Here is a 15,422-nt window from a genome sequence, read left to right as displayed (position 1 = left end):
GTTGTCGACAGGCTTAGTGTAGGAGAGGATTTCAATGAATATAAAATGAAGACTTTACTTCTGTTTCTTCTGTTCTGTCGCGCTTCATCAGCAGGTAAGTGAGAGCTGTGATTTATCTGATGAATGATGCTTTTATATGTTCATTCACTGACGTCACATTTGTCCCACAGTCAAACACACACTGAAGTTTGTCCTCACTGGATCCTCCGGAGTCTCAGCTTTCCCTGATTTCCTGGCTGTTATCGAGGTCAATGAGAATCAGGTAGCTTACTGTGACGCCGACACATTCGGGCCCAAACATGAGTGGGGCAAAAACGTTGTGGAGAACGACCCAGAGCAGGTGCAGTGGTACCGGAACGAGTGTTATGAAGATAAACCTTATTTCTTAAAAGAAATGCTTTCCAGTCTGAAACAGCGCTTCAACCAAAGTGAAGGTGCACTGTGTTCTCTTTTTTATATAGTCTCTCAGCACCTCACAAAGACAATGAGAACATTTATTATGAGATGATGAGATCTGATCTTCGTCTGTTTGTCTTTGTCTCTATTGCTCTCTCTCTCTCTCTCTCTCTCTCTCCCTCTCTCTCTCTCTCAGGTGTCCACATTTTACAGTTGATGTCTGGCTGTGAACTGGATGACACCACAGGACAGGTCAGTGGTTTCCTGCAGTATGGTTATGATGGAGAAGACTTCATAGTCCTGGACCTGAACACACTGACATGGATCGCTCCAACACCAAAGGCTGTCATCACCAAACAGAGATGGGACACTGAGAGAGGGAGAACTAAATATAATGTTAGGTTCTTCACTCAGATGTGTCCTCAGTGGCTGAAGAGGTTACTGCACTATGGAGAGAAAACTCTGCTGAGAACAGGTACAGACACAAGTCCTGATGCAGTCAGACCAGACTGAAATCTGCTGCTCCCTGTCCCTCCACTGTCTCCATCTTCTCTCCTCCCTCCAGATCCCCCCTCAGTGTCTCTCCTCCAGAAGACTCCCTCCTCTGCAGTCAGCTGCCACGCTACAGGTTTCTACCCTGACAGAGCCCTGATGTTGTGGAGCAAAGATGGAGAGGAGATTCATGAAGGTGTGGAGCATGGAGAGATCCTCCCCAACCATGATGGAACCTTCCAGATGAGTGTTGATCTGAATGTTTCATCGGCTGAAGACTGGAGGAGGTACCACTGCGTGTTTCAGTTTGATGGTGCTGAGGACAGGATCATCACTGAGCTGGATGAAGCAGTGATCAGAACCAACAGAGGTGAGAGCTCAGTCTGAGGCTGTAAGTCAGCTGAACAGGTCAGCTCTCGTGTCTTTAATGTAGTTTCATTCTTTGTTCCACAGTGAAGCCTCAAACTCTGACTGTCCTCATCATCCCTGCAGTGGTTTGTGTGGTCCTTGTTGTCATGGTTACCTCTGGATACATGGTTTACCAAAGGAGGAACAGTGAGAACATTTTAACTTAACGTTTGAGTACTTTTGATGTTTGAGCTGATGATTTTATTTTTAAATCAAAATTATTTTTAAATTACAAAGAAGAATCAGTCATAATAATATTATAATGTGATGACTCTAAGGGAAGAAACAATGCATTTAAGTTGATGACAGATATGTGTTTATAACTGTATAAAATCTTTTCTCTGTTTCAGACAATCGTCCTCCATCTTGTAAGTCAAACTTATTTTATTTTTTGACTGATCTACATTAAGAAGCAGCTCATACTTCTAGAATGTTTCCTGTGTTTACAGTTTGTTTCTGTTCTTTCAGCTCCTGAGAACATCGCAGAGCTCTCTGAGACCCTGAATCCACCATCCTGAACTGAGTTACAACATGTGCTGTAAAAAAAACAGACCAAAGTACAAACATCACTGACACTCCCTGTAATCAAAGTGAGCTTAATGTGAAATTCTTCCAGAAAACACAGCCTGTGTGAGACGATCACAACCAGAAACAAACAGATTTGTATGTATAATATTAAAAATATTTGACACTTACTCAGATCTTTGTAATTATTGTTGAGTAATTATAGTCACTGTTTATTTTATTTATAAGTAATGGAGCATGGAGTTCATCTACTGAGCAGATCACACTCATGTTAAACCGGCTGGCTGATGTAGAAGTAGAACAGTGTGTTAGCAGCAGAGTATCTGCTCCTTCTTCAGGTGAATGTGACGTCATTATCATGGTGCTAGCTGAGTTTAGCTTAGCTTCACTTAGCATCCATCAGAGCACAGACGCAGTTCTTCTCATGCAGCTTCAGGCACAGACTCGTCTATTTGACAAAACAATGCTTTCATTTCTTTTGAGGTTAAGCTGTAAAGTTAAGATGAAAAATCCAAGAATCCAAAAACACAAAAAGTAAAGAAAATAAAAACCACAATAAATAATAAATAAAATATGATGTTTTTAACGGACATTATTTTACCGGTTTTTCTTTCTATTATAACCAATATATTCTTTTCAAACGTTATAGTAAGAAAGAAGTATAAGTAAGTAAGAAGTTATAAATGTGACGTCCATCAAAAAAAAAACAACACAGACGCTTCACTGCAGAGATTTCTAAGACACACAGAAGAGTCTTTCACACATGGAACATGTGTTTCATATAGTCCACCTGTGTTTAAGAGAAATTATCAGAAGTTTTATATTGGAGTTAAACTCATGTTAACATGAAGAGCATCTTGATAGGATAACTGTTGTCTCAGTACTCTCAGATGTACTCATGTAAAGTAAATGAATGATCAGATTGTGTTCGGATATGTAGAATAATCTAACGGTTCTCTGACATCACATGTTTTCATCTATCCGATCTCTGGTTTCAGCCTCTCAGAGACGTCAGCCATGTTTCCTGCAGCTGAAAAACACACAGTCAGTCCACTGATGTTAGACTGGGATTTAAATACAAAGAACTTGAATGATAAAACCTGATGTCAGATAAAAACACAGTTACTTACCTTTAATTTGACATTTGTCTGAAATCAAAAAGAAACATACACTTTTAGTTTGTGTTCCCTCTCCAGTAAAATGATGCATTACATCAGTTTTAATGTCTGACCTTTCTTCTTTTTGTAAACAGTAAACCCAGCAGCAGCAGTGAGGAGGACGACAGCAGCCACTGCAGCGATGATGGGGACGCTGATGTCTGAGGGCGACAACGTGCAGATGTAGTTGTGTGTGTGCTTCTTTGATGGTACCGACATATCTGTGAGTAAACAGCATCGTTATGACGACCAGACAGACTTCTTACCCCGATCTTTTCTAATTTTAGGTTTTCCCCAGTTGGTTCTGATCACTGTGTTATTCAGCATAGTGACGACGGTGTCCTTGACTCCAGAGAGCTGGAACACACAGTGGTACCTCCTCCAGTCCTCCTCTGGGACTGATGAAACATTCAGATCAACAGTCATCTGGAAGGTTCCATCATGGTTGGGGAGGATCTCTCCGTACTCCACACCTTCATGAATCTCCTCTCCATCTTTGCTCCAGAACATCAGGGCTCTGTCAGGGTAGAAACCTGTAGCGTGGCAGCTGACTGCAGAGGAGGGAGTCTTCTGGAGGAGAGACACTGAGGGAGGATCTGCACAGACAGTTTGTGTCGTTACTAGAACAGGATGTTGTGTATTTTAATAAGGACAAGCATGTAACCTTTTCTAAGCATAGACCTCCGCCCGTAGGTCAGATACAGCTTGAGCCACGTTGGGCAGATCGTTGACAGCATGTTCTTCCAGAACCCGTTGCTGGCTTTCTTTGTGTTCCAGTCTTGCTTGGTGGGTTCTGCCTGCGGGTTTGAGGTGATCCACGTCTCTGTGTTCATATCAAATTCAATGAAGTCTTCTCCATTATAACCGAACCGTCTAAAACAATCAACCTCTTCAGTTTCATCATCCAAATCACAGCCCATAATCTGCAGGATGATGTGAACACCTGAGAGACAGAGTGTGAGAACTCAGCAGTACTCAGATCCTAATGATCACACACACAGGATTTATCCTCTGGTGACCAGGACAATCAGGATAATAATCTACCATTCCTAGTACACACAGTGCTGATCCTGTTACAGGAATGCTAATAGATGCTCTTTTGTATCTCGTCATAAACCAGTCATTTTGATCTGATCTGTAGCTAAACATACCGTCTGTTTGGTTTGAGGCCTGCTTGAAACTCTCAGTTTCATCCTTGAAGAGCTGCTTGTAGTGTAAACAGTCCTGGACATGTCTTTCCCATCGCTGCGGATCATCCTCCATGAACTTTCTTGCCCAGTCTTGTCTGGGTTCTGCTGTTTTCATACTGCTGTCAAAATATCCCAACATGACTCCCTCCACAGTCTCCATCGCTATGTAATCTGGGACATCTGTGACTCCAGAGGACAGCGTGAGACAAAATCTCAAAGAGTGTTTCTCTGCAGGACAAAAAGAGTCTGAGTAAATCATTATGAAAACAAGACCGAGTTTAATCTCAATCCCTCTCTGCCTCAGTTTCATGTTAGCACACTTGGAGTTGCTCCCTGTCTTTGGACTCATACTGCACTTCTTCTCTTAATCTGCATGATTAGATTGCATGATTAATAACTATGTTATGTTGATCGTTACATGAATTCTGTGCATCTGGTTAGTAACAGCCTTACCTGCAGATGCAGCACAGCAGAGGACAAACAGCACAGTGAGTTTCTTCATCTTGTTTTGAAGTGAGCTGCAGAGTGAGCTGGTTGTACTTTTTATTTGCTCTGAAGACGTTTCCTGGTTTACATTCTATCAATAGTTGTGTTCAACTACATTCCTAAAGATGCGTAAATAAACTTCAAAGACAAAGGATAGCTTTGTGGTTTTGATTTGACAAGTTTCTACCAGCTTCTATTTTTAACCTCATGACAGAAAGCTGCTGATAATAAGTTTTGGCAACAAATTCTGAACCTGAGTTCCTCCTGAGTTTGACGTCTGCTGTTCTAACATGAATGATGCTGACGTCAAAGGGAACGTGCACGTTTTCATCCTGTGTGTGTGTGTGTGTGTGTGCAGTGACAGACAGGTGTGTTCATGTCATCGTTTCATGGGAGGGAACATTGTCTGTGATTGTCCAATCCTAAGAAGACAATGCAGTGACCCCTGAATCCCACATGAGGAAGTAAGCTGTGTGTGTGACAGCTTCATGCTGCAGGAACACGTTGTTGCTCTTAGCTAAAAATAAAATTATTGTGAACATGAAATTTGATGATGGCATTTCATTCTTGCTTAAGACAGCCTGCTGTTGTTGTTATTTTAATATTTACTGAGTGTATAAAGCACTTCAAGGACTTGCATAGATGTGCACATTTTCACACATATTAATGTGCTTTTTCTGTGTATTTGAGTTTTAAGTTAATTTACACTTACAATAATAAATTAAAGCTACAAGCAGCGATGACGGGCCCTCGCACTCCTTGCAATCCTTGTTGTGTTGCAGATTTTTGTATCACACAGTGACCAAAAATTACAAAACATGTTTCAAAAATAGTTGATGAAAACTTGCTGTATTTGTTTTAAAGCATAAAATACATCTCACATCAATTCATGTAAATATATAAGTAGGTGTATGTAATTTTCTTTCACCCCTTTACCTTCATTAGGGACTTTTTCGCCCTTTCTGTGAATTAGGTTCAGTATAATGGCAGTAATGCAATGCTTTTCTTGACCAATGAATCAAACCATGTTTACATATTTCATTTATTGAAAAAAGGCAAGATTTAACACTCATAACTTGAAATCTACTACAGTCCTGAACTCACTGACAGTAAGGTGCCACAACATAACACTGTCCATCTGAAGTACATCGTAACGTGATAACATCCATACATGAGGTCATGTGACCTGTAGTGTTGCACCTTTTCAATGAATCAATCAGTCAAACCTGGCTAATGTTTATACAACGGAGCAATAATCACACTTGTGGCATCGTTATTATCAGCTCAAAAAAAGTGAGCATACTTACTTTCTATGCTTAGAATAAATATTATTTAATTCATTTTAGTTAGTGTAGCTGTGTAAACGGAACTAGCGAAGTACTAATTTCCTTGCTCAGTATAACTTTGCTATGTATATGGCTATAATTATAATTATTATTATTATTGCATACATAATGGTCCACTTTTACCAGTAAAACTACAAAACACAATCCTTGAGTCCAGTTGCCTTGATTAAAACTCTTGGAAAAGAAAAAATCTACTTTTGTGTTTAAATAAAACTATTTCATGAAAGTTTGATCCTTTTGTTCTTCTCCAAGAAAAAACAAATATCACTTTAGATGTTAAACACTGTTTAGAACCTGTAACATGTATCGGAGTGTATAAATAACCAACTCCTCTGAAATTTAAAACCTGATCAGAAGCATTTAGTATCTTTGTATGAAAATATGTTCATGAATGAAACAAAAGTGAGAAAATTTGAAATTTCAAAAGGAAGATGACCTTTGAATCTCTCTTTGTCAGTCAGGTCTGTTGGTTCAGTTTCTCTGAGAGCTCATTCTTGTTGTCAGGTCCTGTAAGGACAGAAACAAGCTGCTGAGCCACAAGTGCTGCAGTTCATACCAATAAAAATACACACAGTGAAATCTGGTCACTAAATAAAGCTTTACTTACCAGATGGAGGGCATGAGGCTAAAATAATAATAATAAAAAGTAAAGTTAGTTACATGTTTTTCTTCTATTCAGCCAAACAAAGAAAAACTTGATACTGTTCTTTTATATATTCTCTGTCTCTCACCTTTCTTCTTCCTATAAACCATGTATGCAGCAGCAGCAGCCATGATGAGAGAAAGAAGAGCAGCTGCTGCAGCCATGACAGGGACGGCCATGTTCCCGGGCTTCTCTGTTAGAAGAAGATGCAGATACAGCAGGTTGTTATTAAATCATCCTCCTGAAATAAAAGTTGTTGAGAGCTCTGGTCTCACCTCTGTTGGTTCTGATTACTGCTTCATCCAGCTCAGTGATGATCCTGTCCTCGACACCAGAGAGCTGAAACACACAGTGGTACCTCCTCCAGTCCTCCTCTGGGACTGATGAGACATTCAGATCTACACTCATCTGGAAGGTTCCATCATGGTTGGGGAGGATCTCTCCGTGCTCCACACCTTCATGAATCTCATCTCCATCTTTGCTCCAGAACATCAGGGCTCTGTCAGGGTAGAAACCTGTAGCGTGGCAGCTGACTGCAGAGGAGGGAGTCTTCTGGAGGAGAGACACTGAGGGACGATCTGGAGGGAGGTAAAAAGTTAAAGCCTGCTCTGAGCTTCCTGGTGTCTAATGAAAAAAGGCTCAACAAGTCAGAGATGCAGCATGAACAGGTGCTTTATAACTGTATGATGATGATGATGATCAGGTCACATGATTACCTTTCCTCAGCAGAAGACTCTTTCCATATTTCAGATACATCTTCAGCCAATTAATGCATATATTTGTTAAGAAGGTTTTGTAATAGTCATTTCTCATTTTATCTTGGTCCCATTCGTTCTTGGTGATGACAGCTCGTGGGGTCACGGCAATCCACGTCTCTGTCTCCAGGTCAAACTTCATGAAGTCTTCTCCATCATAAGCATGCTGTTCATAACCAGCAGTGTCTCCAGTTTCATCATCCCAGGTACAGCCGAACATGGTCTGGTAGGTATGAACCCCTGAAAGATTGTACATTGTGTATGTGTTCTTTTTTTTTGTCATAAAAAACTTGACAGTAAAACACAAACTCACCTCCGCTTTGATTGAAACGCTGCTTCAACGATTTAATCATCTCTGTAAAAGTGTAAATGTCAGTCAAACAGCACTGAGTGAGACTCTCAAAGTGCTGTGGATCTTCTTCAGTGAGTTTGTTCTCCCACTCATATGTAGGTGTTGCTCTCCTGGTGTTGCTGTCACAGAAACTAAAGGTAACATCACCAACCAGCACAACAGCCACAAACTCTGGGAAGTTCTCCACCCCAGATGATGCAGTGAAGAAGTACTTCATGGAGTGTCTCACTGTGGGACCAACAGACAGGTGTGTGTGTGTGTGAGCACTTCTTGGACATTCTGTATGTATATATACTGTATATACTGTAACCACAATGATCACCATAATACAATAACAACAATAAAACTTTAATTTCTCTTCAGCTGCAGTGGATCCAGATGTTTGTGCAGCTGTCTTTACTGTACAGATGTAGCTGCAGATCCAAGAACACAAACACCACAACAAACTGACAACAAAGACCTGCTGCTAACATCCTGGAGTCAGACATAAAAAACTTGTGACTTTGCAGCAGATCTTTACATGTTTCAGTTTTAGAGTATCAGCTCCTCGTGATAAATATTGTAGAACAATGGAAAAAAAAGGAAAAATACATCTTTAAGAGGGATCTTACTGACCTGCAGCTGCAGTGTGACAGAAGAGAAGAAACATAACAAACAGCTGCATCCTGCTTTAGAGTGGATCTCAGGGTTTGTCTTCAAGTGTGACCTGGAAGTCAAAGTTATAAATATGTAAACATGAACTAAATGTATTACAGTTACTCCAGTTATGATTCACATCTTGCCCTGTAAACCTGTTCCTATGTGTGAACATGCAGCCCATTGACCTACATATGAACACTCTCAGTGTTTATCTGTCATTGTGTTGATCCTGGTTTTTCTTCAGTCTAAACAATGTCCAGACATTCTTGTTACAGAGCATCCACAGTGACAACTGAAAGTACAAACTGAGAGGGAGATAAAAATCATGTGACGTCAGAAAATCACAGCAGGAAGTAAACTTACCTGACTCCAGCTGGATGCTGGTGTTGTTCTTAGAGCACTGATCACTCACCAGACAAACAGGATTTCAACTGGACTACAAACTTACTAATGAAAACAAAAAGTTTCTCTCGATCAGACACTCCCCTGGTGTCCTGAGTAAATCACAGCACAAACACGGACACAGCAGAGGAAGGCCTTAATGCAGCCAATAGTAATCCAGGAAATGATCATACAGCTCTGTTACCGGGCAAAATAGAAGAATCAGGTTTGTAATAGAAAGTGAAACTAGAGCTTGTTTACTCCTTACTATCTGTATATTCAGATAGAGGGCGCTCTTTATTAATTATACATCACACATGACGTCAGGACTGAAGACAGAAAACTTTGAGGAGTTGATACAGTTATTTTTCTTTTTAATAATTTCTAAAACACAAATGTTTGAGGCAAATGGCCAGAGACTAAAACTCATTTATTGAATAGCTCCAGGTTTTGATGATAACAGATCACATCCTGTTATAATTTGATGTGCAAGGAGGCTGCGCCCAAACACAGACCACACATGAAGTACTTCAACAACAAGTGAGTCTGTCACAAAAATCCAAGATTCCAAAAACGTAAAGGATATATATATTATATTGTATTATAAAAACATTTTAAAGACATCATTTTCGCAGTTTTTCTTTTCATGCATTTCAACTCTATTTATTTATATATACATATATACACATACACATACAGTCTTGAGCAGAGCAGGAGAGGAGGTGGACTCTCTTGTGATGTTCCATCGCTACTCTCAGATGTACTCATTTAAAGCTGCCACGAATGATCAGATTCTGTTCAGATATGTAGAATAATCTGTATAAACGGTTAATAAACGGTTCTCTGACATCACATGTTTTCATGTATCCGATCTCTGGATTCAGCCTCTCAGAGACGTCAGCCATGTTTCCTGCAGCTGAAAAACTGCAAATTGAAAGTGTAAACCAGAGCTTGTTTACTCCTTATAAATGTGGCAGTATTTCAGCTAGAGGGTGCTCTTATTAATTCTACATCACACATGAAGATATACAGTTATATACTATACAACAAAGTAAACTGAACATTCAAAAAGAGGATGAACTCATTTATCAGTCAGGTTTGTGGGTTCAGTTCCTGTGAGAGCTCGGTGTTTTCAGGACCTGTGAGGACAGAACCTGAGTAAATACTCATAAAATAAATGTGCAATAACTGTTAATATGTAAACTGTTTTTTTTGATTGAGTCTATTTTATAATGTATATATCTTTTTATTGGTAGTCTATTTTATAATGTATATCTTCTTCTTAACTTATCCCTTGCTGTCTGTATGCCGTTGCAAAAATGCAATTTCCCCATTGTGGGACTAATAAAGGTTTCTTAATCTTAAAATCTTAATCTACACTCAGTAAAATCAGACTTTACAGTGGTTGACCATTTTAAATATAATAAAATGTTACTTACTAGATGGAAGACTTGTGGCTAAAACAAAATAAAACAAAAGTCTTTTTGTCACTTCTCTCCTATATCAGTTTAATCCTGAATAAATCAGATAATCTGTGTGTGTGTCTCACCTTTCTTCTTCCTATAAACCATGTATGCAGCGGCAGCCATGATGAGAGAAAGAAGAGCAGCTGCTGCAGCCATGATGGGGACGGCCATGTTCCCGGGCTTCTCTGTTAAAAACAATAACAACATGAGCCTGATGAGCACAGAGACAGCAGAACTTTGAGAACTCCGGTCTTACTGCTGTTGGTTCTGATCGCTGTTCTGTCCAGCCTGGTGATGATGTCATCCTGCACACCAGTGAGCTGAAACACACAGTCGTACCTCCTCCAGTCCTCCTCTGGGACTGATGAAACATTGAGTTCAACACTCATCTGGAAGGTTCCATCATGGTTGGGGAGGATCTCTCCATGCTCCACACCTTCATGAATCTCCTCTCCATCTTTGCTCCAGAACATCAGGGCTCTGTCAGGGTAGAAACCTGTAGAATAACAGGTGACTGCAGAGGAGGGAGTCCTTTGGAGGAGAGACACTGAGGGACGATCTGAGAGAGAGAGAAGGTTTGTTACAGGAACTGGAACAAGAACTGGAACCAAAACCCATACGATTAATTAAGATTTAACGATTTAAGGAACATTTCTCTCACAATGGGGAAATTGCTTAAGGCAGCCCCGCAAAGAGCGCCATACACCAGTGAGTACACTGGAGGATATGCAGGTAAGGTGTCTTGCCCAGTGACTAGGGAGGAGTTGGGATATAATCACCAACCCTGCTCTACTCCTGAGCCACTGCTGCCCCAAAACACTATGTTCCCATACCGGGAGTCGAACCCGGGCCGCCTGGGTGAAAACCAGGAATCCTAACCGCTAGACCATATGGGAGATGATGTCAGCCTGTGGATCTCCATCACCTGTTCTCTTCAGAGAGCTGTTGCCGTACATCAATATTCCTCTCAGCCACACAGGGCAAATCTGGTAGTAGAATTTCTGGTTGTATTTTATAGCAGCTTTGTCAGTGTCCCAGGTCAGTTTGGCGATGATAGCTTGTGGTGTTTGTGCAATCCATGTGGATTCCTTCATGTCTAAAGCCATGAAATCTTCCCCATCATAACCAAACTGCAGAAAAGCAGAAACCTCTCCGGTGTCTTCATCCACATCACAGCCACTCATGAACTGTAAGATGTGGACCTCTAAGAAAGAGAAAAAAGATATTTATCCATCTGCATCATGACAAAGAGATGATGAGAGGCTATATCTGTGCAGAGAAGGACCAGGAGTTACACAACATAATGCATTCTGTACCTTCTTTTTGACTGAGGGTCTGGAAGCTGTGAAGGATGGCTGTGAAGGTGTCAGGGAGACTCTCGAAACAGGAATGACAGACGACCTCGAAGGTCTGAGGATAGTCATTCATTGCTTTCTTTATCCAGTCCTGTTTGAACTCCATTATCTTTTTGTCACTGTTGCAGTAAGCCAGCTGAGCATCATCAACCACTGAGGTACCCACAAACCGCGGCAGCTTCAGGTCTCCGGCGGAGGCGGTGAACAAAAGATGGAGTGAGTTTATCCCTGCAGGACACACATCATCATCATCAACATCATCATCATCATCATCAATTCACCTTGCAGACCAGATGTTTTGCTGGCAGCTCTGCAGCTGAGAAAAAAATAAAATCAATCATGTCTGCTCAATCAGCTGGTAATCAAAGCTGTTATGGCGTCATACACAGACATCCTCTAACCCTGTGTGCACTGAGCACTGCCCGAGTCAAGACCTCATGACTGAGTTGCGCTTGTGAGTCCTCAGTTTGGTGTAACTGATGGATGTCAACGGAGCATTTACACGATGACTATTATGCATTATGCATTATGAAATTCTAATGTGTGGTCAGCCACATCATTTAAAAACACATTGGACACTATCAGCACATGTAAACACATGATATTCATGTTTTTGAAATGATCTCACCTGCGAATGCAGCACGACACAGGAGGAGCAGCAGTAAGATCGTCTTCATCTTGTTTTGAGCTGTGGAGCCAGTATGTTCAACCTGAATATGTTTCCTGGTCTGTGACTTTCTGAGGTGTGTTCCTGTTAAAATAACTTCCCCTCAGGCTGGTTGCCTCTGCTTGTCTGATGCTAAAGTCCAGAACACACACCTGCTCATATAACACACACACACAAGTTAAAATCTTGGACATCATGCAAATCATCACATGGAAATCTACATAATTCTTTAACAAGAATTAAACAATTCCTTAGTGTGGTTATAGGTGCGTTACGATTGTGTCTGCTTTATCTTTTAATCTCGACGGAGTGAAAAAATCTTGCCTGACCAGTTTTTGTTCTCACTTCCTTTCCTCCTCATTGATTGTAAGGTGAAAACTTAGTGGAGGACAGCTGAGCTGATTAAATATTACTTTTAAAAACTGACTGGACATGCTGTAAAGATCACCTGTACAAGAAGGGCCAGAGCCGTCTGTACTTCCTGCGAAGACTGGGAGCCTTCAACATCTGCAGGAAACTCCTGTGGATGTTCTTCTGCTCTGTGGTGGCCAGTACACTTTTTATGCTGTTGTCTGCTGGGGGGGGGGGGCTAGACAGACTTATCAGGTGGGCCGGCTCTGTGGTCGGCATGAAGCTGGACTCCCTGGTGACAGTGGCAGAGAGGAGAACACTAAGAAAACGTCATTGTGGACGATGCCAGTCATCCTCTGCACACTGTCATCAGCGCTCAGAGGAGCCTGAACAGTCACAGGCTGCTCCTCCCCAAGAGCAGGACCAACAGACCCACAGACTCCTTTGTCCCCCGATCCATCAAACTTTACAACTCTGCTTTTGGCAGGAGGGGGAGAAGGAGGGAGGAGTACAGCCCGCCTGATACAACACACGTGCAATAATTTATATGTGCAATAATCCATCTGTACCATTTATGCTGCTGTGCAATGTTTGACTGTCGGTGTTGTATTGCTGCTGGTACCCAAATTTCCCTGAGGGACCTTCCTAAAGGGACCTTCCCAAAGGTCCCAAAGGGAAGGTCTCCCAGGTCAGCTGACCAGTCTCTCTTGGTCGTCCCAAAAACACAGAGAAAACTCAGGGGGGACCGTTCCTTCTCTGTCGCGGGTCCTAAACTGTGGAAGAAACTGCCTTTGCACCTTAGACAGATGGATTCTTTTCTTTTTATTGTATTGTTTTATATTCCTGTGCTTTATCAAATTTATATTTATTTTATTTCATTTTATTTTATTTTATTAGTAATGTATTCTACATTTGCTCTATAAATAAAGATGGATTGGATTGGATTATTTTTTTCCTTGCCAAACGTATCTGAACTCAGTGCAATGCAGTCATACAGTCTGTACGAAGTAAAAGCACAGATGACCCTCTTCAGTGGTGTTAACATTCAGGCTGAAAAGCAGGAGACATGGTTACATATCCAGAAAATAAGATCTGAGTCCTTGATCAGTGAAGTTTAGAATCCAAAACCTTGTTTTGTCATTATAAACAAGAGTATACAGAGTTTAGGATGCTCCTCTAGTCTCTGCTGTCCCCCTGTCAAGAACATTTGTGATCAATGGGAGATAAATAGGTGGCTGTATCTGTCCCATGATCAGATAACATCAAGCAAAAAGTCCACATGTTCTGTTAGCATGAACGGACCCATGTGTCGTATCCAGCAGATGTATTATCAACCAAATGCAACATTTTTTATGAGGGTGTGCTGATGAAAATATATTTGTCCCTCACCATTATTGTTCCTCCTCCAGATGAAGTAAGCAGTGATGCAGAGTATCAGGAGAAGAGGCAGTCCAACAACAACCCAATTAACAGGACCTGCAGAGGACTCTGGGCTTGGAGCAGAACCTTCAAACAGGGTCCACACATCCACATGTAACTTATGTGCAATGAGGCTAATGCTAACACAATCCCTTGACAGGTGTAACTTACTTTTGTTGGTTCTGATCAGAGTTTTGTCCACTTTGGTGACGACCCTCTCCTTTGCACCGTCGAGCTGAAACACACAGTGGTACCTCCTCCAGTCCTCCTCTGGGACTGATGAAACATTCAGATCAACAGTCATCTGGAAGCTTCCATCATGGTTGGGGAGGATCTCTCTGTGCTCCACACCTTCATGAATCTCCTCTCCATCTTTGCTCCAGAACATCAGGGCTCTGTCAGGGTAGAAACCTGTAGCGTGGCAGCTGACTGCAGAGGAGGGAGTCTTCTGGAGGAGAGACACTGAGGGGAGGTCTGCAGAGAGGAGGGAGAGGAAAGAAGATAAGAAAAGAAACAAATGCATTTAAAATGAAGACGTTAAAACGTTCTACCTGTCCTCTGCAGAGAGCTCCTCCCATACATCACATATTCCTTCAGCAGTGCAGGAGACATCTGAGTGAGGAGCCTCTTAATGTATTTTGTCCTCTCTGCTCTTGCATCCCACTTCACTTTGGTGATCAGAGCCTGAGGCTTCTGTGCGATCCACGTCAGAGTCTTCAGATCCAGAGAAATGAAGTCATCTCCATTATAACCATACTGCACAAAACAGGTTATCTCTCCTGTTGTTTCATCCCATTCACAACCCTCAAGGATCTGCACAATGTGCACATCTGAAAGACAGACATGTGTATAGACAGTGTGTGGACAGACAACAGAGGACCTGGGTGAAACATGCTGTACCTTCAGTTTGGTTGAAGTTCTGATCCAGAACATTGGCTGCGTTGAAGTTGCTGCTGTCACTGCTGCATATGTGATTGTAGAAGGCCAAATGCTCGGGAATGTTGGAGAACAGTTTCCTCACCCAGTCCTGTCTCGGCTGCACGCTTCGTGTTTTGCTGTCGCAGTAACCTGCAAGTATTCCATCCACCTCTACACACCCCATGAACTGGGGGAAGTCCAGGATCCCAGAGGCTCCAGTTAACAAGAACCTCAGGGAGTGTTTCACTGTGGGGGAAACAAGGTCGGAGCTTCCAGCATGAGTCTCTCATTTCATGTGTCAAACAGCTGCAGGTGATCAGGCTGCACTATGACCCATAACTATACAGAGGAAATGTGCTTTATTTCACTAAATATAATAAAAAAAAAATAAATAATGTTGAGTTTCTTGCAGTAAAGATAAAGAGTCTCTTACCTGCACATGCAGCCTGACAGAAGAGCAGCAGCCTCATTAACAT

At 41.6% G+C, this 15,422-nt stretch overlaps 3 protein-coding genes and 1 non-coding gene across 4 annotated transcripts; 1 reads left to right on the top strand and 3 right to left on the bottom strand.

Annotated features, from left to right (window-relative positions):
* The first annotated feature begins 45 nt into the window (after positions 1–45).
* LOC114426210 (major histocompatibility complex class I-related gene protein-like) lies at positions 46–1,275 on the top strand. The gene is made up of 4 exons (XM_028393465.1): positions 46–94; positions 171–434; positions 593–871; positions 962–1,275. Exons 1-4 carry the CDS (start codon positions 46–48, stop codon positions 1,273–1,275), a joined length of 906 nt encoding a protein of 301 aa, XP_028249266.1.
* A 1,245-nt stretch (positions 1,276–2,520) lies between these two features.
* On the bottom strand, positions 2,521–12,268 carry LOC114431797 (uncharacterized). The gene is made up of 13 exons (XM_028399429.1): positions 12,220–12,268; positions 7,712–7,978; positions 7,360–7,638; positions 6,919–7,221; positions 6,732–6,836; positions 6,608–6,625; positions 6,466–6,507; positions 4,130–4,531; positions 3,643–3,921; positions 3,245–3,574; positions 3,053–3,139; positions 2,952–2,969; positions 2,521–2,851 (listed from the first exon to the last, which is right to left on the bottom strand). The coding sequence occupies exons 1-13, from the start codon at positions 12,266–12,268 to the stop codon at positions 2,799–2,801; spliced, it is 2,232 nt and encodes a 743-aa protein (XP_028255230.1). The 3' UTR covers positions 2,521–2,798.
* On the bottom strand, positions 11,061–11,132 carry trnae-uuc (transfer RNA glutamic acid (anticodon UUC)). The gene has a single exon. It is a non-coding gene; the product is annotated as a tRNA-Glu (tRNA).
* A 1,386-nt stretch (positions 12,269–13,654) lies between the features above and the next one.
* LOC114431789 (major histocompatibility complex class I-related gene protein-like) lies at positions 13,655–15,422 on the bottom strand. Its single transcript, XM_028399420.1, has 5 exons — positions 15,380–15,422; positions 14,909–15,192; positions 14,580–14,832; positions 14,200–14,502; positions 13,655–13,659 (listed from the first exon to the last, which is right to left on the bottom strand). Exons 1-5 carry the CDS (start codon positions 15,420–15,422, stop codon positions 13,655–13,657), a joined length of 888 nt encoding a protein of 295 aa, XP_028255221.1.

This window comes from Parambassis ranga, chromosome 2 (assembly GCF_900634625.1).
Source record: "Parambassis ranga chromosome 2, fParRan2.1, whole genome shotgun sequence".
NCBI classification, from domain to species: domain Eukaryota; kingdom Metazoa; phylum Chordata; class Actinopteri; family Ambassidae; genus Parambassis; species Parambassis ranga.
This window is presented reverse-complemented; position numbering and strand designations above follow the sequence as displayed.

Excerpts from the sequence above, each read along its gene's own strand:
- LOC114426210 (XM_028393465.1), top strand. The coding sequence starts at position 46 with ATGAAGACTTTACTTCTGTTTCTTCTGTTCTGTCGCGCTTCATCAGCA. Across the intron at positions 435-592 it reads GCGCTTCAACCAAAGTGAAG|GTGTCCACATTTTACAGTTG; the intron begins GTGCACTGTGTT and ends TCTCTCTCTCAG. Across the intron at positions 872-961 it reads GAAAACTCTGCTGAGAACAG|ATCCCCCCTCAGTGTCTCTC; the intron begins GTACAGACACAA and ends TCCTCCCTCCAG.
- LOC114431797 (XM_028399429.1), bottom strand. The coding sequence starts at position 12,268 with ATGAAGACGATCTTACTGCTGCTCCTCCTGTGTCGTGCTGCATTCGCA. Across the intron at positions 7,979-12,219 it reads GTGTCGTGCTGCATTCGCAG|TGAGACACTCCATGAAGTAC; the intron begins GTGAGATCATTT and ends TTGGTCCCACAG. Across the intron at positions 6,837-6,918 it reads AGTAATCAGAACCAACAGAG|AGAAGCCCGGGAACATGGCC; the intron begins GTGAGACCAGAG and ends TTCTTCTAACAG.
- LOC114431789 (XM_028399420.1), bottom strand. The coding sequence starts at position 15,422 with ATGTTAATGAGGCTGCTGCTCTTCTGTCAGGCTGCATGTGCAG. Across the intron at positions 15,193-15,379 it reads CTGTCAGGCTGCATGTGCAG|TGAAACACTCCCTGAGGTTC; the intron begins GTAAGAGACTCT and ends TTTCCCCCACAG. Across the intron at positions 14,503-14,579 it reads GAGCTCTCTGCAGAGGACAG|ACCTCCCCTCAGTGTCTCTC; the intron begins GTAGAACGTTTT and ends TCCTCTCTGCAG.